Source organism: Pongo abelii, chromosome 1 (assembly GCF_028885655.2).
Source record: "Pongo abelii isolate AG06213 chromosome 1, NHGRI_mPonAbe1-v2.0_pri, whole genome shotgun sequence".
Taxonomy (NCBI): Eukaryota; Metazoa; Chordata; class Mammalia; order Primates; family Hominidae; genus Pongo; species Pongo abelii.
In genome coordinates, this window is record NC_071985.2 from 31,103,685 (window position 1) to 31,129,640 (window position 25,956).

Consider the following 25,956-nt stretch of genomic DNA (forward strand, 5'->3'; position numbering starts at 1 on the left):
ATTTGCTTGTCTGCAGAGTATTTTATTTCTCCTTCACTTATGAAGCTTAGTTTGGCTGGATATGAAATTCTGGGTTGAAAATTCTTTTCTTTAAGAATGTTGAATATTGGCCCCCACTCTTTTCTGGCTTGTAGAGTTTCTGCCGAGAGATCCGCTGTTAGTCTGACGGGCTTCCCTTTGTGGGTAACCTGACCTTTCTCTCTGCAGAAAATTTGACAAAATTCAACAACCCTTCATGCTAAAAACTCTCAATAAATTAGGTATTGATGAGACGTAACTCAAAATAATAAGAGCTATCTACGACAAACCCACAGCCAATATCATACTGAATGGGCAAAAACTGGAAGCATTCCCTTTGAAAACTGGCACAAGACAGGGATGCCCTCTCTCACCACTCCTATTCAACACAGTGTTGGAAGTTCTGGCCAGGGCAATTAGGCAAGAGAAGGAAATAAAGGGTATTCAATTAGGAAAAGAGGAAGTCAAATTGTCCCTGTTTGCAGATGACATGATTGTATATCTAGAAAACCCCATTGTCTCAGCCCAAAATCTCCTGAAGCTGATAAGCAACTTCAGCAAAGTCTCAGGATACAAAATCAACGTACAAAAATCACAAGCATTCTTATACACCAATAACAGACAAACAGAGAGCCAAATCGTGAGTGAACTCCCATTCACAATTGCTTCAAAGAGAATAAAATACTTAGGAATCCAACTTACAAGGGACGTGAAGGACCTCTTCAAGGAGAACTACAAACCACTGCTCAATGAAATAAAAGAGGATACAAACAAATGGAAGAACATTCCATGCTCATGGGTAGGAAGAATCAATATCATGAAAATGGCCATACTGCCCAAGGTAATTTATAGATTCAATGCCATCCCCATCAAGCTACCAATGACTCTTTTCACAGAATTGGAAAAAACTACTTTAAAGTTCATATGGAACCAAAAAAGAGCCTGCATCGCCAAGTCAATCCTAAGCCAAAAGAACAAAGCTGGAGGCATCACACTACCTGACTTCAAACTATACTACAAGGCTATACAGTAACCAAAACAGCACGGTACTGGTACCAAAACAGAGATATAGATCAATGGAACAGAACAGAGCCCTCAGAAATAACGCCGCATATCTACAACTAACTGATCTTTGACAAACCTGAGAAAAACAAGCAATGGGGAAAGGATTCCCTATTTAATAAACGGTGCTGGGAAAACTGGCTAGCCATATGTAGAAAGCTGAAACTGGATCCCTTCCTTACACCTTATACAAAAATTAATTCAAGATGGATTAAAGACTTACATGTTAGACCTAAAACCATAAAAACCCTAGAAGAAAACCTAGGCATTACCATTCAGGACATAGGCATGGGCAAGGACTTCATGTCTAAAACACCAAAAGCAATGGCAACAAAAGCCAAAATTGACAAATGGGATCTAATTAAACTAAAGAGCTTCTGCACAGCAAAAGAAACTACCATCAGAGTGAACAGGCAACCTACAGAATGGGAGAAAATTTTCGCAACCTACTCATCTGACAAAGGGCTAATATCCAGAATCTACAATGAACTCCAACAAATTTACAAGAAAAAAACAAACAACCCCATCAAAAAGTGGGCAAAGGATATGAACAGACACTTCTCAAAAGAAGACATTTATGCAGCCAAGAAACACATGAAAAAATGCTCTCCATCACTGGCCATCAGAGAAATGCAAATCAAAACCACAATGAGATACCATCTCACATCAGTCAGAATGGCGATCATTAAAAAGTCAGGAAACAACAGGTGCTGGAGAGGATGTGGAGAAATAAGAACACTTTTACACTGTTGGTGAGACTGTAAACTACTTCAACCATTGTGGAAGTCAGTGTGGCAATTCCTCAGGGATCTAGAACTAGAAATACCATTTGACCCAGCCATCCCATTACTGGGTATATACCCAAAGGACTATAAATCATGCTGCTATAAAGACACATGCACGCGTATGTTTACTGCAGCACTATTCACAATAGCAAAGACTTGGAACCAACCCAAATGTCCAACAATGATAGACTGGATTAAGAAAATGTGGCACATATACACCATGGAATACTATGCAGCCATAAAAAATGATGAGTTCATGTCCTTTGTAAGGACATGGATGAAATTGGAAATCATCATTCTCAGTAAACTATCGCAAGGACAAAAAACCAAACACCGCGTATTCTCACTCATAGGTGGGAACTGAACAATGAGAACACATGGACACAGGAAGGGGAAACATCACACTCTGGGGACTGTTGTGGGGTGGGGGGAGGGGGGAGGGATAGCACTGGGAGATATACCTAATGCTAGATGACGAGTTAGTGGGTGCAGCGCACCAGCATGGCACATGTATACATATGTGACTAACCTGCACATTGTGCACATGTACCCTAAAACTTAAAGTATAATAATAATAATAATAATAAAAAGAAATCCTTCTGGTTTTATTAACAATGATAATTCTGCTTTACTTCCTAACAATAAATGAAAAAGGGTCAAACACAATAAGTATACTATGAAGTCATTGTGTGCCAAGTACTTTATATAATATTGCCTTATTTCTAATTCTCTTAAGATTCCTGGCCAGATAGCAAGTATCATGCTTACCTTATAAGAAAACTAAGGCTCAGAGAAGTGAAGTAATTATTCAAGTTCAGAGGTAATAAAGAGCTGAGTCTATACCCAAACACAGATCCATTTGATTCCAAAGCCCGTGTTCTTTCCACAACACTAAACTTCTCTAAAACTTAACTGATGATACGAACACAATACAGTAATATACTGTGTTCTTATATAACCTGTTATAACCTATGAACGAGGACTAAATTACATGCAAAATGCTGAATATGCTTAAGGTAATTTCCATAAAAGATTTGGAGTAAATTATATTACACACTGGATTGACATAATTTCAATTTGCTATATCTTTTCCATAAATATGATTTACCATTAAGTATAAAAACTTATTAAATACTTGGAACACCCACACACAAAAAAAGGTAGATCAAAGATTAACATAAGAAAAAAGAAAAAAAAAAGCCTGAGGCAAATTCTAAATGTGTCATTCATCGGAAAAGCTTGCTTGGGGTGATCCCTGAATAGATTTCATTAAATGTTAAGACATCCTGAGAATGGAGGGTTTTTTGTTTTGTTTGTAAAAGAGAAGTAGTAGCAATTTGGTATATTCTTTTTACAAAAGGAATAAAAAGAGAGTTCTGGATTTGAATCTTAGATAAGCCATTGACTCCAATACTGCAAATTAGAAAGTTTTAGAGGTCCAGGCCTTGAAAGAAATAAAAAATTTATTATTTTTTATTAACTGGGTATAGCTATAATGTAAGATAAAGTTAACCATACTGTACATGTTAGACATAGGTATTTACTATCATAGATGGAAGCTGTGTTAGCGGTTAAATATAACTAACTATAATATAAATCGTAAAGTATAAACTGAAATAATCAAACTTTTATCAACTTACGGAGTCTCTCAGTGTTGCTGCAAGGCAGCACTGATTCAAAGACTTAAAAAAAACTATACAACTCTTTCTACTTATATCAAATGAAAAGTAAAAGTGACTAAATGCAAGAACTTAACGAAAACTGCATGATGCAAGGAAACAAACAGTCCCCACCTTCCTTGGCCTAGTTTTACACAAATATTGAATTGAAACCATACAGAAGCAGTCTGTGTCCATTTTGAAGGTGAAGACAACCCTTAAAAATGTTAATCAGCTTTCATTTCAAAGCGCAAACATACATTGGCAGCCACTGAACACTGAAAAAGAAGGTTTGGAATTACTCATTCATCTAACACCAATGAGATGGTTAACTTCATTTCATTTGCTGGGGTGGGGGATAATTAAAATCAAACCATAAAGAAAGAAACAATATAGTCTCATCTATATTTAGTAATCAACAATAGTTGATTTCATTGCTTTCCCTAACAAGAAAATTCAGTTTTCATTTTAACTCAGTTTCACCTAAATTTTAAAAAGTTCTTAACATTGACTAAATTCATCTTAATATCTTTGTTGTTAAAAATTTTCAGTAAGCTATTTGCAATTGTAGTTAAAAACATACTTTATGGATTCAATTTTTTTCGCCCACTGATTTTTTTTGTTTGTTTTAATTTCATTTACTGCCCCCGAGATAGGAGCTATGAAGAGTGTGCAGAATGGGGTGGAAAACAACTTTATTTTACAATAAACGTTTATGGCAAAATGTGGACATATGTACCCAATACATACGTCCTTGTTCAAAGTGGTTCTATTTGGTGGTTTCTATTATTACACATCTTGTTATCCATACATTTAGTTCTTAATTCAACATTGATTTTCCTCAACATTTAAATTATCTTAAGAACTCTAAGTAAGTTAAAGTTAACTAAAGTAACTGAAAAGTCAAATGTAACACTTCAGGGAGCCTTTTGACAGTGTTCTATTCATTTTCATAGTAAATTAGTTGTTTGAAATATTCAGATACATTCTGCCAATTAGTCTCTTAAAGCACATTTTATCTGCTATATTATATAGCATATAAATGAAAATCCAGATTTATAAAAAATTAGCAGAGCTGTGAATTCAGCTGAAAACTAGATACCAACGTCTTCCTGATATCACAAATTTGCTAAAAAGCTTAAATAAGAAAACATATGTAAAAGTGCTTTGCAAAACTATGAAATGCTATATAAACAAAACAAAGCTGCGTCTAGTAAGGAATATGCACACTATCAATCTACTGAACTCAACAAACAATTTAGAAATAAATAGATTGGTCCCATCAGACCCCCTTGGAGAAACAGGTGATTCTAGGTCTGGGACACAGAAAGCACAAGGTTTGGGCTGGACATCCTGTCCCAGAATGCAAGGAATCACTCAAAGAAAATGAGGGCATGCCAAAAGGACACATGAGCCAGTTTACACAGGTTCTCACAGCCACATTTGCAAACTTAAGCAACAAAAAGTATAATGACACTCATTGACTGTAAACACTGAATAAAAATCCCTATGTCCATGACATTTAAAAAAGACAAACAAGCCGGGCACAGTGGCTCACGTCTGTATTCCCAGCATTTTGGGAGGCTGAGGTGGGTGGATCACCTAAGGTCAGGAGTTCGAGACTAGCCTGGCCAACATGGTGAAACCCCATCTCTACTAAAAATACAAAAATTAGCTAAGCATGGTGGCGGGCGCTTGTAATCCCAGCTACTCAGGAGGCTGAGGTAGGAGAACCGCTTGAACCTAGGAGGTGGAGGTTGCAGTGAGCCGAGCCAAGATTGCACCATTGCACTCCAACCTGGGTGACAAGAATGAGACTCCATCTCAAAAAAAAAAAGACAAAAGAAGAAAGAAGAGACTGGAGGTGACTATTAAACTCCTTACTCTGGAAAACCATAATTAAAAGGGATGAAACATCAACCCCCATCTTTAGGAACTTTAATTCATCTCTTGAAAAGTGTCAGCTAATAAATTAGAAAACAAATGAGAGAATCACCATTCTGTACCCTCATGTCACTTAACTGTTTTAGGCAAGGATCACTAATTGATGGTAAAAGGCAAAAGATGGAGACAGGTATACTTGCTCCTGTGAAACTATTTGTCCCAGAAATTACTTTCTAACTGGGGGGTGGGGAGGGTGCACCTTTAATAAAAAAAAAAAAGTATTTATTATCACTTTAACCAAGTGGAAACTGGCATCACTACCACGAAACATTCTGATAATGTGTCTCTTGATGTGTTACAATAGCAAGTACATAGTATAAGCTATCACACATATGATGTAATTATGGCAAAAAAAAGTTTAACCTAAATCTCAGCAAGCCTTTAGTCCTAACTTCTAGCTTACAGGAAAAAGGCATAGAACAAGATAAATGACATCATAATGAAGTAATCAGACAAATTCATAAACCTGGATTCATTATTCATTCTTCAAGACAACTGGCCTGGATTCATTATTCATTCTTCAAGACAACTGGCTTGTCTCTTTAAAAAGCTAGTCTTTAAAAGAAAAAAAAAGAAAGACAAGGGATTGGTCTGGAATAAAAGAGAACAAGACAGAATCAAATGTAATGGGTGAGACTTAATTGAATTCTGGTTCTCAAAAAGTTATAAAAAAATATTTTAAATGTATGGTATATGAACATCATACCTCAATAAAGCTGATTTTTTTTTAAAAAAAGAGACTCTTCGGGGCACATGGGGGTAATACTTTCAAATAATCAACCTAAACAAACAAAAACTAGATGGAGAGAAAGGTAGATAGCTATTAACACAAACACAGTAAGTGCTAACAACTTTTAAACCTAAGTAGACATATAGAAATATAGGTGTTTATATTACTATTCTTTATAATTTTCTTCCTGTTTGAAAATTTTCATAAAAGAGCTGGGAGTTCACACCTGTAATCCCAGGACTTTGGGAGACTGAGGCAGAAGAATCACTTGAGCCCAGGAATTCAAGATCAGCCTGGGCCACATGATGAGACCCCCATCTCTAGAAAAAAAAATTTTAAATCAACCGGGCCTAATGGTGCCTGAGGCTCTAGCTACTCGCGAGGCTGAGGAGGGAGGATCGCTTGAGCCCAGGAGGTTGAGGCTGCAGTGAGCTGTGATCACACCACTATACTCCAGCCTGAGTGACACACCAAGACCCTGTCTTTAATTAAAAAAAAAAAAAAAAAGGGTGTGGGGCAAGGGGGAAGATTCTAAAATCACAATCATCAAATGCATGATGCATTTGATTTCTAGTAAATTTTAATTCCTTGACAAATGAAGAGAAAGTCAATTCTAACTTGAATTTATAAATAATTTTCTAAGTTGGTTTTATGAGTTTCATAACTTGAAAATGTCTTACTATGGTTAACATTTTATCTTACATAACAGTTTTGAGAAATCAGATTTTAAAATGTGTCAGTCTTCATTATGCTTTACATCAAATGAGCAGCATGAGAGACCTAGGAAAAAGCAGAATGCAAGCTGCTTCCTTCACCATTCTCTTGCTAGTCTTGCTGACACTTTGGCTTATCAGCCAACCACAGTTCTTCCAGCTCATCTGGGTGAGAGAAGGAAGAGAAGTTTTCTATTGGAAATGGAATTACGTAAAAACATCTGCCACAGCATCTGGCACAAAGCATACACTAGTAAGTGCCCTTTCAGTCCTTCTACTCGCTATCCTTACTTGCTGATGCCGAGTCATTGTGTATCACATAATCCCCAACTTGGGACAGGTATAATCTTCTAATGATGTTCTACACATTATTCACAAAGATGAGGACATTCAAATAGTATGACAGCACCCCCATAAAAACCAAACTTATCTTAATAAGTAAATTCTTGTAAGTAATATAGTTAGTTCAACCATAACTGGAAATGGGGAGCAAGAGAAAGTGGACACATTTCTACTTCCTTCAAATCTAGTTTTACATTTTCTAAGAATTATGCATTACTAGAGCCATCACACCTAATGTGAGTGAGAATATCCAAATCTAAACATAATTTTAATCAAATTATTGGAAGGTTTTTGGATTATTCAATAATTCAGATAAAAAGTAGTAAGAGTTCCCCTTCAAATTGGTTTCCAACTTTGGAATTCATCTTTGACTATAGTTTTTAGAGAAAAAATAAGTACCAATATAAGGAACTTGTTTTGATGGCATGCAATGCAAAATAAAAATTATTGCAAACATTTATATAGCACTTACTATGTGCTAAGCATCATTCTAAGTGCTTTATGTATATTAACTTAATTGACTCTCACAACATCCCTGTGAGGTAGGGACTGTTATTACTACTATATATAACAGGCATTTTGAACTCAGGCAGTCTGGTTCTAGAATCTGTGGCTTTAGTACTATGTGTTATATATCCCCACAAATGTTCTCAACTGCCTACTACTCAAAAATGGTAATTTTTACCAAGACGCAATAAAATATTATTCTGACTTTTAAAAATGCATTATAGGTGCTAACACGTAAGACTGATGTCTTAATACAATGCATTTTTAAAAGACAAATGCATAAGACTCATCTGTGCAGGATAATTTTTTTTTTAAAGCCTCAACCTCACTAAAGAAAATCCATTACAGGCAGCCACTTCAAATAGCACATTTCTTCATATAGGGGCAAAAAGATGTATGACACTATTAATTTTAAGTTAACAGTAACTAAAGATTTCTACAGCAGTTCTGTAATAACTAGTTCTTATTCTTCACTAATATCCATATTTTCCATAAGTCAAAATGCTGCATGTGCCATATTGCCAAACCTAAGCTCATTTTGATTAAAACTGTTGTTCAAATCAGAAACCACCCCACATTAAAACTAAATAGCATATTTTAAAAGACATAAATACAATGGGAAACTGGCTTAAAACCATTCCCATCAACAGTAATATGTATAATCCTGCTTGTTCTCATTTCATACATGGAGTCTCACTTTTGCCTAAGCTCTGTTTAGGCATTTTCAGTAAACAAACATTAAGCTGAATTATTTACAAAATTAGGATTCCACACATTCCTGTCAGAGAGCTTTACGTGAGAGTAAAACACTGTTGTCCTGCAATGCAGGGGCAATCTAAGGACAGCATCTTTCTCTACCCCCTTGCCTGCCTTCCACAACCCAACTTGATTTAAAAGCTAAATCCTGGCCAGGCACGGTGGCTCAAGCCTGAAATCCCAGCACTTTGGGAGGCCGAGGTCAGAGGATCACTTGAGGCCAGGAGTTCGAGGAGACCAGCCTGGCCAACATGGTAAAACCCTATCTCTACTAAAAATACAAAAAAAAAAAAAAAGCCAGGCGTGGTGGTGGTGGCATGCGCCTGTAATCTCAGCTACTCAAGAGGCTGAGGCATGAGAATTGCTTGAACCTGGGTGGCGGAGGTTGCAGTAAGCGAAGATCGCGACACTGCACTCCGACCTGGGTGACAGAGTGAGATCCTACCTCAGAAAAACCAAAAGTAAATCCTGAAAATTGCCAGAGGCCCACCAAGGGACCTGGGTGAGGAAGTCCTCCTTTCCTAGGCTTCTGTCTTTAGAAGCAAGAATTCAGCAGATCTAAGAACCAGAAGAAATGCACATTTTAAAAAGTACATAGCAATTTGGAGTCTGGGTCTAAGTTGTAAGATACCAAAGAGGCCAGGTATTTCAAAAGCATTCTCACCACTAATTATTTACCTACGAAGAAATTACAAGGTTGCCATTTATGATAAATAAATGAGAAATAGAGGAGTACCCTACCTTATCTCTATGTTTGACATTTAAAGTGCTCATACCACAAAATCAGAAAAAATAAATAAATACCTGGACTTTTCCGGTAACTCTTTTTCCTAGGGACTTCTATTGAAAATTATTGTCCAGCAATCACTAAGGAAATCACTTTCTTTCTTTTTTTTTTTTTTTTTTTTTTTGAGACGGAGGCTTGCTCTGTCACCAGGCTGGAGTGCAGTGGTGCAATCTCAGCAAACTGCTACTTCCATCTTCCAGGTTCAAGCGATTCTCCTGCCTCAACCTCCCAAGTAGCTGGGATTACAGGCCCCCACCACCACGCCCGGCTAATTTTTGTATTTTTAGTAGAGACGGGGTTTCACCATGTTGGCCAGGATGGTCTCGATCTCCTGACCTTGTGATCAGCCCACCTCGGCCTCCCAAAGTGCTGGGATTACAGATGTGAGCCACCATGCCCCGCCAAAAAATCATTTTCTAACAGAAACCAGCTAGCATTTTCCCTTACTATAAAATTATAATTTGTTTCATTATTAAAAAAAAAAACTGAAATTGATATATTGGCAATTTCAAATAAATGAAAACCTTGTAGAAAGTCTGTAATTCAAGAGTGCAAGTAAAGCCAATGCTTTCCTAACAGCCAATATATTTTCCTTAGAGACTCAGATTTAACATCACATCTGCTTCTGTCAGCCTTTAGAGTAACAGAATTAAATTCCAAAAAATCTGATTGAATTTTAGTCGGCTTTTCAAGAAAACAGCAAAAGGAATAATTACAACTTTGAAAGCTAAGGAAAAAAATTTAATGCCTCTACATTAATAAAATCTTGATTAACATACTGAGAAACAAATCACTCTAGATAGGAACATGTTTTGAATAGAGGAACAGAGGTATTAATCCTTTAAGAGTTAAAGCTTAAATTTTTTATAAAACTTTTCTTAAAAAACATGTTTTTGTTGCTTCCTTAAACAGTGTTCTAAATACAATGTAATATTTTTAAAAATCACTCAGGGTCACCAGGCATGGTGGCTCATGCCTATAATCCCAGCACTTTGGGAAGCCTAGGTGGGTGGATCACTTGAACCCAGGAGTTCGAGACCAGGCTGGGCAGCACAGCAAGATCCCACCTCTTTAAAAATAATAAAATAATACAATGTAAAATAAAACAAAATAAAAATAACTCGGGGTCAACATCAAGATATTGGTCAATATGCCTTGCCACATGTTGGTATGTAATTGGGATGATGCTTCCTCTATTTGATCGAAGACAGGAATTACAGCTTCTGGATTAGGGAATTCCTTCCAAATAACTGAAAATTGGTTATTTAAACCTAGAAGATATTACATTTATTCATGTGAAAAACTCTCTAAAATAGACTATTCATCTTCCCTGACTCAGTAAACAAGTTAATCGTTCTTAAAGATTCAGGAACCCTACTAAGACATACAGGACTCATCAGCGCCTGCCCCAGGTGGCCTCACCATCTCTGCTATTCTGGTTGCCTCCTTGTTTCTAGCCATGCTATTTCCTGCACTAACCAAACGCTTCTGCCACACTGCTGCTGTTAACCTGACCTTTACTGTCATCCTTCTCATTTCTGATTATAACCTGGAGCAGTCGCTGCCTTCAAAAATCTTTACCTCTCAGACATGTTCCATATTTTATATTCTCTATTTTGGTGAAAGCTGTCACCATTTCTGAGTCTCTCAAGTTGTAAACCTCTGAGTTATTAATAAATCTTCCCTCTCCCATATCCCTCTACATCATGTTAATCACAAATCAAGTCAATCTATACCTTAAAATTGCCTCTCCAATCTGATTCCTCTTTTCCCTTCACCCCAACCCACTTTACCCCACACAATCTTAGTTCACATTCTCTCCCCTTGCTTTAATTATGGCAATTGTCTTCCACTAATTGGTCTTCTGACTTTTCCATCCTTCAGCCCTTTCTTTTCCTTAAAAATAATGAAATCTTCACTATCTGAGCAATAGATTCAATCATTCCCCAAACTTCAGCACTGCACAATATTACTCTTGTAACAAATCTCTACATGTACCTCCTTAGTCTAAAATAGAAGCTGAAATAAATCAAAAGAGAAAGACAGAAAAATCAAATCTGACCAGATCACTTACCTTATGGCATTGGCTTCCAAATGCGTAACGAATGAAGTCCAGATTCCTCAAGATAGGACACTTCAAATCTAATGCCAACCTACCTCCTCAGAATCCCTTTTTCTAACTCCCCACTCATTAGCAAACATCCTACATTCCAACTTCCATGGAAGAAAACAGGAAAGAAAACTATAACGAATCTGAAAAATTACAGAACTGGCAGGCTTTTTCCCCCTTACCATGTTTACTTCATGCCATTTTAAAAATCAAAGCTAAGTTTCTTATATTCTTCTAAAGTACATTCCTCCTGAGAGTCACATTTCCTATGAATATCCCCACATCACAATTTTTCCAACTTTACGATTTTCTAATTTCATGAGCAATATATGTACCACCCAGAACAGCTACTAAAACAATTTGGCAAAGAAGGTTCCTCTTCTTGTTTCTAAATGAAATACGTGGTGATCTGATTCATTCCATAGAACCAAATTTCCACTGAATTTAACATTCAACACTTTACCCCAAAGTTCTATTTATTGGCTAAGAATCATTCTTTTTTTATGTCTTCTCACATCCACTAACAATATCTTTTTTCATAGCCCTATCTCACAAAAATATAAATAAAATAAAATTAGTGACTACCAATTACTCACTACAAATGTTTTAAGAACGGGGATAGAGAAGGTCTTAAAAGGTTCCAAAAAGAAAAGAATCAGAAAGCAGAACAGCACTGAACCTCTCAATGGCAAAAAAAAAAAAAAAAAAAAAAAAAAGAAAGAAAAAATTTCTCTCAAACTTCTGAGAGAAAATTACTTTCCAACATGGACATCTATGTTCTATTAGTTTCCTGTGGCTGCCATAACAAATTGCTACAAACTAGGTAGCTGAAAACAAGAGCAATTTACTCTTTCACAGTTCTGGAAGCCCGATGCCCATATCTGGCAAAGCCTCACTCCCTCTTGGGGCTTCAGGGGAGAACCCCTCCCTTGCTGTCTCCTCCAGCTTCTGGTGTTTCTTGGCATTCTTTGACTTGCAGCCACATCACTCCCACCTATTCCTCCATGGTCACACTGCCTGCTCCGATTCTGTCTGTCAAATTTCTCCTATGTGTCTAAGAACACTTGTCACTGGTCTTAGGGCCTACCCGAATAATTCAAGATTACCTCTTCATCTCAAGATCATTAATTTAATTGCATCCACAAAAACCCTTTTCCAAATATTGGAAGCCATCTATCAGGCCAACATATCAATAAAAAATAAGGACACCTATACTCTCTCCTAGAATGCTGATAACTGTGCCATCACTAAAATGCAGGAGAAGGCCAAGAGAAAAGAAGACATTTCGTCCAAAAAAACAGAGGATACTGCATAGGAGAGAGGCAAATGGAATTCCCAGGAAGGGGATAAAGCAATGTTGCAAAATGACAGTGCACAGCAGGTAAAGAACAACCAGTTTAGATAGTAGCAGCAAGATGACCACAAGAAATATACTACTGAGAAGGGTTTAACAGTTCTTTTGAAGAATGTGGAAGGATTTTGGCATATACAAAACTAAGGGGAAAAAAAGGCAAGTGATAACTCCAGGAAAAATAAAAATTGTAACAAAGCTGAAGAAAGTAAGTATTATTATTGTATAGTATTTTGCTCAGCAGTGAACAATATTCACATTGAATGCTAGTATTCAATCTAGTATAAGAAATTTTAATATACTATGTTGGAAGGACAGAATGTGGAAAGGTGTGAGGAAAACCAACTTTATCTTCCATAAAAGATAGTATCTAGTATTGATAAAGAAATAGTGTAAATATTATTTAAGATATGGAGGTAAATACCAGAAGTACTGGAGTACTAGTGTAGAGAAGAATGGAAAAGGGCAGTGGTTATTTTATTTAATCATAAATTCACTTTTCATACTGTGCTCCTATTGCTTTGATAATAAAATTCTAATGCAGAAAAGACTAAGAAAAATGACTTGTTCGGCCGGGCATGGTGGCTCATGCCTGTAATCCCAGCACTTTGGGAGGCCAAGGCAGGCGGATCACCTGAGGTCAGGAGTTCGTGACCAGTCTGGTCAACATGGTGAAATCCTGTCTCTACTAAAAATACAAAAATTAGCTGGGCATGGTGGTGCACGCCTGTAATCCCAGCTACTCGGGAGGCTGAGACAGGAGAATCGCTTGAACCCAGGAGGCGGAGGTTGCAATGAGCTGAGATAGCTCCACTGCACTCCTGCCTGGGCAACAGAGCGAGACTTTGTCTCAAAAAAAAAGAAAGAAAGAAAAAGAAAATGACTTGTTCAGGCCCTATCACCATTAAAAAACATTTGTCACAATGTCTGTTTCTTATACCTTGAAGAAATATGAAATTTCTATAACAATTTTTTTTTAAAAGCGTTCTTTAAAATAAATTCCCACGTCATGTGTACATTAGGAGAAAACAAAACCAAACACCAAAACCACTCCTAAAGTATGGTTAACTATAATGGGCTCAATGTATATAATCTATGTTATATTATTACAATTCTATCCATATTTAATATAAAACTCCTGCCTCTTTTGATTATTGAACATAAGACTTTAACATCAAAACTGAATAACACATATAACTGGGAAAAAGAATTGAAGTCATTAAAATGAAGGTGTTTCCAAATTGGTACCCTGATAGATAGCTGCCAGTGAATCTAGTTTATATGTGGGTGGCCTCTAATTTTAAAGACTTCACAATATTAGGAATATTGAATTTAAAAATCTGTGCTCTGAATATCATTACAGCCCAGGGAAGGGACAACAATAAGATTTCTTTTGTTCCATTCTATGATGAGAGAAGGAACATCTATGAGGAAAGAGTACAATAGCTATGGTGCTAGGACAAGGTTAAATATAAGAAAAAAAATGGCAAATATTACTTTCTACTTTCTTAATCTCTTCCTTTATTTAGCTCATTCATCAATGATTCATTTCTGAATAGCACTTTGGCACATCAAATCTATGCTCACCTTTGCCACCCTGCCTTCCCTTGAACTACCTTAAAAGTTCACCTATTTCAAGTAACATACATAGATATAATGATCTATGCTCTAAATAAATGGTACACAGTTACTCTGAAATTCCCTTCACACAGGGGTAGCCACTTAATGTACATTTTGTTAGAGCTGGTGTAACTAATGTTAATGTGTACTCGACATACTAATTTAGAATTTGCCTACTATCAAGTTAATCTTTCTTACTTATTTACTTGAAGTCATTTGTCCATCTTAATTGTAAGATTTTAAAGGACACAAGGATAACACCTGGTAGAAACAGGCACTTAATAAACATGGTTTTTGTTTTTCGTTTTTTGTTTTTTTTTTTGAGATGGAGTCTCTCTCTGTCACCCAGGCTGGAGTGCAGTGGCACGATCTCGGCTCACTGCACCCTCTGCCTCCCGGGTTCAAGCAATTCTCCTGCCTCAGCCTCCTGAGTAGCAGGGATTACAGGTGGGTGCCACCATGCCCAGTTAATTTTTGTATTTTTAGTAGAGACAGTGTTTCACCATGTTGGCCAGGCTGGTCTCGAACTCCTGACCTCGTGATCTGCCCACCTTGGCCTCCCAAAGTGCTGGGATTACAGGCATGAGACACTGCATCCAGCCAAGAAATATGTTTATATCAATAACTGATCCAATCTCAAATAGTATAGTACTTTCACAGTTATTCAGATGCAAACTCAAGCAAAATTTTTTAAAAAGGAGTCTGTTTTTCCATAAATATGCAATCAACATGAAAACAAACATTTTTAAAAGAAAGAAATATGTCAGGGTATTGATGGCATGGGGCAGGGTGTTCTAGAAACAAATTACTTTTGGAGCAAAACCACTTTGGCTTATGTCTCAAGCAATTTTTGACCTTGTCCCAGATTTACAAATACTGTGATCACTGAAGTAGAAAAAAAGAAAGTCAAGGGCAAGTGCAAATGGTAAGGAAAAAAATACAATGCCAGTGGAATCTGTTATGTATTTTCATAACTCATGAAAGAAATAATCCCAAAGCAAAAGTATGTGCTTCTATAAAATGTTATTTTGAAACCAATAGGAAAAAGAAAAAAAACTAAGTCTCTTCATCTTCCCACTAGTTCTTTCCAATCCAATGTTGCTGAATCTTTCTCTAACTCTTACAGTAAAATGTTACTAGCAAGAATACAGCCTATTAAGGCTTTTGAACTAAAAAGTATAAATCCCCAAACACAGTGTTCATGTATTTACAAGTACTTCTGATAGATACTTTAAAATAGCAGCACTAGTGAAAACTATTATCATATGAATATACAATTTGAACCCTTTGATATTCAAGAAAGAGACAAGTAGATTCAAAAACTTTTGTCACTTAGGTAAAATATGAACTTAATCAAGAAACTTTAAAAAATGCTCCAACCCTAGGCTAGCATAAAATTCCTAAATGCTCTTCTTGCTCGGGTTTCAATTATTTTCCCAAACAAAAAAATTTATGACAGAAATTCTCATTTCCTGACTGATTAAAAGTACCTTTGGTTTTGGCAACAGAAATCAAGCCATCAAAATACAGCTACATATTTTGCTTTTTTAAAACGACAACAATAGAAACTCACCACTTATAAAATTAAAGCACACGTCAAAACCTTTCACCTGGTACATTAAAAAGAAATTACTGGCTGGGCTCGGTGGCTCACACCTGGAATCCCAGCACTTTGGAAGGCCGAGGCGGGTGGATCACCTGAGGTCAGAAGTTCAAGACCAGCCTGGTCAACATGGTGAAACCCCGTCTCTACTGAAAATACAAAAATTAGCCAGAGGTGATGGCGCGTGCCTGTAATCCCAGCTACTCAGGAGGCTGAGGCAGGAGAATTGCTTGAACCTGGGAGGCGGAGGTTTCAGTGAGCCAAGATCGCGCCACTGCACTCCAGCCTGGGCCAGGGAGCAAGACTCCATCAAAAAAAAAAAAAGAAAGAAACTACTGAGGGGGCTGGAGAAGCAAAGTTCTCATGCCAAAGGTCATAGAAAGTATTTATGCTCTTAATCTCTCAACCAAACATCACTAAAGATGCCTCAATGCAAGAATGACTTTCTACCATTATTTCCTAAAACTCTCTGACTCTTCATATTTTAGAAGTTACACACCATCTATGGGTAAAGTCTGAAATTAAAGCTGTGGCCCAGACAGGTTTCTATTCTCCAAAATGTGCAAAATGGCAGGATTTCAGATAGGAGAGCGGCAAGCCCTATCTCTAAAGGTTGCGGGCATGGAGGAATTTTAATAAAATCTAGGAAAAAAAAAACAAAACCCTGTAATTCTATAGTCTGGTTTTCCATCTCAAGACTCTAGTTTTAGAGCTGAAAGTCTGATACACTGAATCCTATATAAAAGTTTTTACCTGTTTGGCTTTTGGTTTCTTCCTGCTTGAAGTAGTCTCATTTGTACTTCCATCCATCCCTCTCAAAACACTAATGAAATCTTTCTTGGAAACAGTTGATATCAACTTAGCACGCTTTCTCATAGAACTTCCAGCTTCCTTAACCTTTTCATCAACGTTCTTTTGATGTTTCTGAACAGCATTAAATAATTGCACCACACCCCTGTAGAATATAAAATGACCAGAACGATGTATTAAATAATTACACTAGAATACAAACTCTGAGGATAGGAAAAATGTATTTTCACTGTCTAGAAAAGAGGCAAGCATTTAACAAGTACTCAAAGGAAAGAGCTGGATAAGTGGTTAAATACATTTGATAAATACATCTGAAAAATGAATATACATTTCAATGAATGAATATAAATTTCTAAACAGATAACAAATGTGGATTGGTACATAACTTTGTGCTTCACTCCAAGAAAGATTTTTCTGGATCTCAATTTCATCTGTAAATTGGAAAAATAATACCTGAGTAGCTTAAAAAGTATTTAGCTATGTTATCTGCAACTCTTGTGTTATGAAACCATTGTAAAATCCTACTTTAAAAAATACTTATTTTTAAAACTATGTTCTGTATTTATTTGAGTCCATTCAAAGATAAATTCTGAAAATTAAGACCTGCATCTGATACAGGAGCCACAAGCCACATGTGGCTAGTGAGCACTTGAAATGTGACTGGTCTGAATTGCCATGTGCTGTAAATGAAAATACATGCCAGATTTCAAAGACTCAGTATGAAAAATAGAATCCTTAAATATCATTAATAACTGCTTCATACTGACTACATGATGAATATTTTGAATACAGAGTTAAATAAAATATTATTGAAATTAATTTCACCTCTTTCATTTTATATTTCTCATTGTGGCTATAAGAACATTTTAAATTACATATTAAATTACAAATGAATGTAGCTCACATTCATTTCTCCTGGATAGCATTGATTTAGACTGCTAAGATCCCTTCCAGCTCTAAAATTCTGCAATCCATGAATTTTCTTGCTCTAATAAGAGGCAATCTGCCTCTTCCAATAATTATTGGGCCTTGAGCATCCCTGCATATGGTTGCTGGATTTTTCAAGAATGAATGCACCTGACTGCTCTTTATCCAGGTCATTTCTCAGGGTTGTGTTTGTAGGAAGTGACCTTGAGGGATGAGGTAACGTCTCCCCCCAGACAAAGAGCAGGCTTGTTACCAATCAGTATAAAAGTGATAGATTCCCAAGCACAGTGTTCCAGTTCTTATAACACAACATATTGCACGTGCGGGCATCCATCTGGGACACCTGCACTCCCTCTATGGGACAAAGGAAACAGTGGGAACATGAAGCTCTGCTACTGCTTTTGCCATGAGTAATAAAGTCCTTTGTCTTTGATCCAAAGTGTCTTGTCTTCTACCAGCATCCAGGAAACTTTAACAGGCTAGCTTATGAGCTTATAAGGAGAGTAAAATTCCAGACCCTTCACAGTAGTGACAGGACCAGGGTGAGGAAAGGGAGGCGCCTAGGACATAAAATTTAAGGAGGCACTCACTCTCATGTATTGAGCCTGTACTTTTCTAAGTTCTGTATATGTATTAATCCATTTAATTATCAAAGAAACCCTATAGGCTAGGTATATTATCCTCTATTTACAGATAAACTGAGAGAAAAAGAAATCAAGTAGCATGCCCAGGGACACACTGCTAGTGACAGCCAGTACTATGATTTGAACCGAGCAGTCTGGCTGTATCACTCATGCCCTTATTCACCACATCATGCTATCGCACTGTGTAACACCGAGATGGATTAGAAAATGACCAAAATAATTTAGGTAACACGAATTTAAAAGTAATTCTGCTAAATATAACTGCTACATTCTTTAGCAGCAGCCCAAATGTTATCTCCTCTGTAATGCCTTCTCAAACTCTCCCAGACAATCTCTTGTTCTATGTTCCCAACACACAGACATAATTCTATTCTCAAAGAGACTGTAATTCCTACACATGACCAGGCAAGGACCACCCAGCAGCCACCATATCCTGTTTGTCTTTGGACACAGAGGGCATCAAGTAAACGTTTGGTGCCAATGAATAAATAAGCAGAGTAAAAAGATAGCACGAAATAGCTATAATGTGTAATGTATTATGCCATAAATATAATGCAAGATAAAAATCATCATCGAGTGCCATAAATTTAGACAAGCATCATAAGAGAAATGCAGTAAGAGGTCTGATTACACAGTTCTCGTGACTATAAAAACAAGATGATCTGAAATAGGTTCTTAGCAAATATACACTTAGCACATTATATTCTTGCCTCATGAGACCTGGAAAATCTTTGGTTGAATTCAGTGTTGAACAGGCAGGCTTAGATATATATCACTCGGCTCTGAGAAGGCTGAGCTTAAGAATCAAATTGGGTCAAAAATAGAACCACTATGAAAGCTTTAGTATACTTATTTTTTAAAGGGCAAAAACACTACTTTACCTTGTTGCAATTCTCTGAAGATTTCTCTCTGTCTCTTTGTCTTGGACAACATCTGGCTTTACTCTGCACATCATTTCCCACTCCAGCCTCTTATCACGCTGCGTTATAAATATTGTTATGTGAAAGAATATTAGATATTTCTGAAAGTGCAGCAAACATTGGTATGACACTCTGTGAAAGGGTGAAGGTAATAAATCATTCTGGCTTAGTTTGTCAGGGACTTTTAAAAAAACACAATTTTAAGGGTTCAGCTTCGAGAGCCTGTGGTTAGCACTCAGCGTGTCATGCGAGAGGCACAAAGTGAGTTTCTGTCAGGCCTTCTGACAGCAGGGGCCTGGAGAGCTGCCAGCATATTCGGCCAGGCAGTACAAGATAGGGTGTGAGGGAGCCACATGCCTGCTCTGACCAGATCATCAGAGGGAAGCATAAGGAAGAATTCCAAACTACCCTTTTTGAAAATTGTAAGTTTATCTTTACTTTCAGAAAATGACTTCCTCAGTCATCAGAATTATTATTAAGAAAATGTATCAGCTTTTAAAAGAACAGCATCGTATCCAGATACTTATACAATGACTATTTTTCTATGCACAAAATCATTTAAATCTATTTCTCCTCTTGTAGCATATCTGACCAATATTCTTGCCATATATGGTTTATCAGTTGTAAGCTATAGCAAACTGTACAGAAGCAGAAGGGGAGGTGGGAAATAAGAAAATTCCCCAGATAACATAATTTAGTTTGAACTTGTCTTTAAATAGTATCCTGGTCCCAGGAACCTGATTTGATACATTGTTTCTTCATGTCTCCTTCTCAGGCCAACATTTAACCAAATATCAGATATAATGATAAAATGAATCACCAAGAAGCTGGCAAGCATCAAAACCAGTAATAAAGACAACGTTTTTACTAAAATTTCTTTTTTTTAATCTATGCCTTTACTCATCTATTTCTCATTTTGTATTAATGAAAGTGTCTAATCACAGTAAAACCAAATTCTTGCACTCACTATAAAGATTAGCCTGATAGCTTTCTAAAGAAATAGATTCTTCTCCTAACCAGACAATTCATTTTAGTGGTCATGAAATTCACTGTCAGATTATGACAGGAATTTTTTTTAAAAATCTTACTTTTAAGTTTGAAACAGTCAATACTTAATTATATTCCGTACTCAAAGGATAATATGTATGCTTAATCCTGAAACACTTTTAACTCTGAAATTTATTTTTGTATTTATGATTAGAAATAAGTAGCTGATAAATTGGAAAACCATAATAGTTAAATTAGGAAATAATAATTTACATATACTCTTCTAAGAAATACACACAAAGAGCATTTGTAGCTGCCATGTCTTGCTTCTGGTATCAATACATGTGGTTTCATGCATTATGGAGACAGTATCATCTCTAGCACTCAAAGCTTTGGCCTAGAGCAGAGTTACAGACTCATTCCTCTTGGCTTCAAAATGTTCTTACCCTCACTAGAACTCTGGGACCAGAGGAAGTCAAAGATTCTGATATTTTTGAAGCCTCTTCTAGCATTTGCCAGATAATAAACAAAGATTCAAATTTTCAGTTGAAAAGCTATCCATAAGATTTAAAGACAAAACTTACCTTAAATAAAGTACAATAAGAATATTGAATTAATAATAGAGCATGCTGTGTTTCTAAGAGCAATACTTAAAAATTTCCACCTTTCACACAGAACAACCAGTATTAAGAACAAAGAAAACATTCATCTTGAAACAAGATAAGGAGATGATAAACATAAAAAGAAATATATGTCAATTCAAACCTATGTTTCTTTCATTTTTACCTATGAAGTGACTTTGGGAATTAGTACTTCTATGCTGCCAGTACATTTGTAGAAAGTTATTTTTCTTTAATTAAAAAACATGCTTCTTTTAGTAACCAAGTATTTTAGACACAGATCATCAAGTACAGGTGATATGAAAACCTTATCATGGATATTTAGCTTTCATAATACACAACAAATTTATGTACAACTTTTGGCCTTTAATTAATAGATTACACCTAGTCTAACGTCTATCATCAGTAGTTCAACAAAAGCATAATGAATTCAAATTTATCCAACACTGATTTGTATCTAACACTGAAATAATCCGTTTTCAGAACTACAACCAATCCTTGAGTTATGACATCATCACAGATTCGTATTGTAAAATAAGTTTTGGCAAAAAAAAAGTAACATGCTTCTTAGTTCACAACCTAATAAAGTCAGCATACAGACAGCTAAAACAAATAAAATAGGCTCAGGAATCACTACCATGTATATAATTACTTGATTTTAAAAAGATGTTTCCTCAGCGTTTACATTTCTATTATTTTGCCTTTGCGTAGATGATTAAAAAGTGAACATGCTCAATGGAATAATTTAGACTAAATTCCTAAACATAACCTTAGTTACCCACCGTCACATAAAAAGCAAGTTAAAAACTGGAACGTTAATTGGTCAAACACTGCAAGAAACAGTTCGGTCAAGATAAGAGCTAGCCTAGACAAACAATCTAATCTACAAGACAACTGGTGGAACACACCTGTTTTATTTTCTCTAGTCTTTCTTGCTTTAACTTTTCTTTTTCCTTTTCCAGCTTCTTATTTTTGACCAGAATAGTAGGTTTACTTTCAGGAGTTTTCTTGTTGAGGACTTTAGCCATGGCATCTGCCCAGCCCATATTAGTCCCAACACTTGATTCTCCATCATTTTCATTTTCTTTGTCACAGGGCTCAGCATCACCCTCACTGTCAGCTTCTATTGCGTCATCATCAGAATAAAAGTGGTCCTTTTCCGATCCACAGCTTCCTATAGAACCTAAGAGTAAAAGCAAATTAAACTTTAATATCCTAGGCAGAGGCTGCCAAGGCCCCCCGAACCCTTCCTGGAGCTCTGCCTGTCCCCATTTTTGCAAGGGGGGTACTTTTCTGAGTCCCACAGCTACAGTAATGATGAAGAGCAATAGGACCATCTATCCCATTGCCATCAGCTCCCAGAGACCTAGCCCAGCCACATATACAGGGGATGTCACAGCAGCTTCCAAACCCAGGACTCAAGCAGCAGAAACAAATCCAACAGCCTCTGCCACATCCTTATTGTCAAAATGGTGACAGATGTTGACATGGAGTTGGTGCAAGGTATATTCAAGTACACGAACCTTAATGGTGTTACTAAACTAATGGAAGGGGCTAATGAAGGCTATTAAAACAAATAACAGAAAACTTTAATAAGAAAATGGTACAGTATTATCAGAATAAATCTTCTAAGGGATTTGCCCAGATATTTAAAATTCTGAATTTGTATGCAGAAAAAAAGCCTAAAACTAAAAATCAGCCTCATGTAAAAGAATTTGCATATAACATTAGAAAATTGGGCATTTTAACATTTCTGGAAAAAAAAATTATCTAACGACGTGCCCAAGATACTAGATTCAATTGTAGCAATGAGTGACTAAATGAAAATACCAAGTTCTGATTGAAGATACAAATGTGTAAGTGTACCATTGAATTTTATCACACAGAACCACCAAGAAAAGCACCTACAGGTTACCAGCAAACTAGTTCCTCATTTAAAATTCAAATGGATGAGGAAGATTAGCAGAAACAATAGTCCAGAAGGTGGCTTGGCTTGCAAATCAACTTGCTGAGCAGCTCTTTCTCAACTTCTTAAATTAAGTGCACTTTAACAAGGAGAGCACAAGCACCCAGCACTGCATGCGTGCATCTCTATGATCCAGAGCCCTCTGGAGAGCTTCTGTTCTTCAGAAACCTACAGAACTTATTAGGAAATACTTGGAAGAAGACAATCATCCAATAGCTTAGTAACTTGGAGTGTTTTTTAATTAGCAGAAGAAGAGCTAACAAAGAAGGCTGAGAAGTCAACAAAGAAGAAAACTCAGTAATATACAAACAGCTGCCATTTAGCAGTGATGTCTTTGGGTAAACAACTGCACTTTCTTTGGATGACTCCAAAACTAGTTGAATCTCAAAAGATTATTACAGAAAATGCCATTAGCTGAAACTTTTCCTATCAAAGTACCTCTACAAATGTAATAGTATTAGCAGTTTAAGTATTTTTTTAAATATTGATAAACTTGCGTTAAGATAAAATACTATTTAACACTAGAAGAAAAAGGCCAAGGCATAAGCAGGTTTCCTGCTGCTCCTTACTTTACTCAATTCTATTCCACCCACCCAGATCAGAACCTTCACTTAAATGCAGAGGATTAGAAAGCAATCCATAAGCCAAAAGCACTGCAGCGTTTCAGTGAGGCTGCTCTGGGTTCATTTACCCTTACCAAAGCCAAGCATCAGAACCATAACCGTTGCTTCTACCTTCTGAGAAGTCTATTGATTGAGTCTTGTTGTTGCTTCAAAATTATCTATTCTTCAACTCCGAGGCTCAGTTTCTTCTTTAAATAATTTCAACAAAATGTTTTTAATTTGCCTTTAAACATCCTCTTAGCCTTTTTATATCAGCTTATTGTTATGACCAAAGTAAATGGAAGATAGTACATAGTCAAGTATTACCTTCTGAGTGATCCCCTCTACTCTCTTGACTTCAAGCCATAAAAAGACCTGACTTTTAGCAAGTGATTACAATTTGGGCATTATTACAATTACTTGCAATTTGGGCATTATTTTTGCATAATACCTTTATTTTTTCAGTGCTGAAAATTCATGAAACAAAAAATGATGTAAAACACTAATACATTTCAAGTAAAAATTAATAACAAATTAGAAAGTAGGAAATAAAAACATGCCTATATAAAAATGAACCTCGAGCATGAGTAAAAATAAAGTATCTTCAAAAAATTAACTGAACATTACATAACAAAGAACAATAACGTTTCACATTTTTTAAAAGCATTATCTTAAAACATGAAGTGCCAACAGTATAAAAGAAAATGTTATAAAGACAAGAAGTCACTTGCAATTCTGTCATGCTAATAGAGCTGCATATTTCTTAATAAAGAGAAAAAAATTACTGAAAACATTTAATTTGAAGCTTTTTCTGTATCTTATACGCTGGGTCAATTTAAGAAATCTGAACACATTTGTGACTCCAGGCTTTAACATACAAATATATATATATATACACACACATACAAATATGTATATATTTGTATACATATAACCTACAAATATAGTTAATATATAAGAATCTTATTATTGCCCATAACACTAAAAAAAAAAAAAAGATATTTAAATTAAAAGCTGGCAGCACTATTAACCAATTCAATAAAAGACTGAATTATTTTATTCCAGGGCCACAAAATTTTTCCCCAAGAGGCATTTCCTAGGACCAGTGTACCCAGGGAAGTACACTGGAAAACAAAGTTTGAAGAATATAGTTAGCTGAAAGCTGTATTATTTTAATATTGTATATGTTTTACTCTTCAGAGTCAGTAGCATTACACAGACACTAATAACAAAATAAACAATTCTTAGAAAAAGTCCTTCATGTAGTAAGTATTTAACTAAATGTAAGGAGGCAAGAAGGCTTAAAAGTTTGGGTCAATAAAAAAATATCTTGGCAATTAAAAGCAGAAAAATCTTGACTAGCTCCTGGTAACATGTCAAAACTGCAACACTGACATCTAGTGTTTTGTCCTGATGTATTCACACACAAATTGCCGCAGATTTCATGTTTTTCAATGGTACTGTAAAGGCAGCCAAGGCAAGCCAAAACACTTTCTGACGGTGTAACCCACTCCAATTCTCCACTTCAAAACCATGGCTATTTTTCTTTGATGCATTTCTTACCCCGCTTGACTACCACAACATGCATAATATGAACACACAATAAATCCATGAAAAGTTTATAGCACCATTTTATACAACCTGCACTCACCCCACCAATTAAAAAAAAATTCCAGAAGAATTCCCTTAAGTCATGGCTTTTATTTTATTATTTTCTTAAAGAAGCTCTATCTCAGAAGTTTTTAATCAGGCATTCACTGACAATGAAAATGATGATATTTAATATAAACAAATTAAAAATGCCAAAGTAATGAAGTCTCTCAGCATACTAAAAAAACAGGATTTACTTCTAGGATATCAAAGATTATCACTATGCAAATCAGAAAATAGAACTGGCTCAAAATATTATTATATCCTAATCAAATGAGGTTTTTAAAAAATTTTCCACTCACTGATCTATAACAGCAGAAGCAGATATATCCAGGTGTCTAAGGGCATAGACGGAAATCACCAGACAAGTAAAAAATGCCTTTGAAGTCCTGTGTGTTGCCTTAAACATTAATTTTGCATTCTACTATAAAAATCTAGAACTTAAAGGACTACAAAGGATGCTTATTGAAGTAATGACTAAAAGTTCCAATCATGGCAGTGTTCTCTATTAAAGCTGCTCAGTAGCCACTAGCCACAAGAGCCTACTGAGCACTTCAAATGTGGCTAGCACAACCGAAGAACTGAATTTTTATTTTCTTTAATTACCTTAAATTTAAATCACATGTGGCTAGAGGCTACCATATTGAACAGAGCAGGGCTAAACCTCTGATGTACTGAGGTAGTCATAAGGCATTTCTTATCTCCTGCTGCCTTTTTCCCCAAACCTCCAGTTCCCTTTCAAACTTGCCATCTGTTCCCTGATCCCAGATACGAATGGTTAGCTGCTGGCAGGAAAGTGAGCCATTTTCCTTAGCCTGGGATAAAATTTTAAGAAGGCTCACAG

General features: G+C 36.1%; 1 protein-coding gene across 1 annotated transcript in view; it reads right to left on the reverse strand.

The window, feature by feature from the left end:
• RRP15 (ribosomal RNA processing 15 homolog) overlaps positions 1–25,956 on the reverse strand; it is a 50,829-nt gene that overhangs the window by 11,122 nt on the left and 13,751 nt on the right. The window contains exons 2-4 of the mRNA XM_009237608.4: positions 21,803–22,077; positions 19,249–19,346; positions 16,740–16,941 (exon numbers count right to left, since the gene is read on the reverse strand). Of these exons, the coding sequence (XP_009235883.2) occupies positions 16,740–16,941; positions 19,249–19,346; positions 21,803–22,077 (575 nt within the window). The remainder of the gene's footprint in view (positions 1–16,739; positions 16,942–19,248; positions 19,347–21,802; positions 22,078–25,956) is intronic.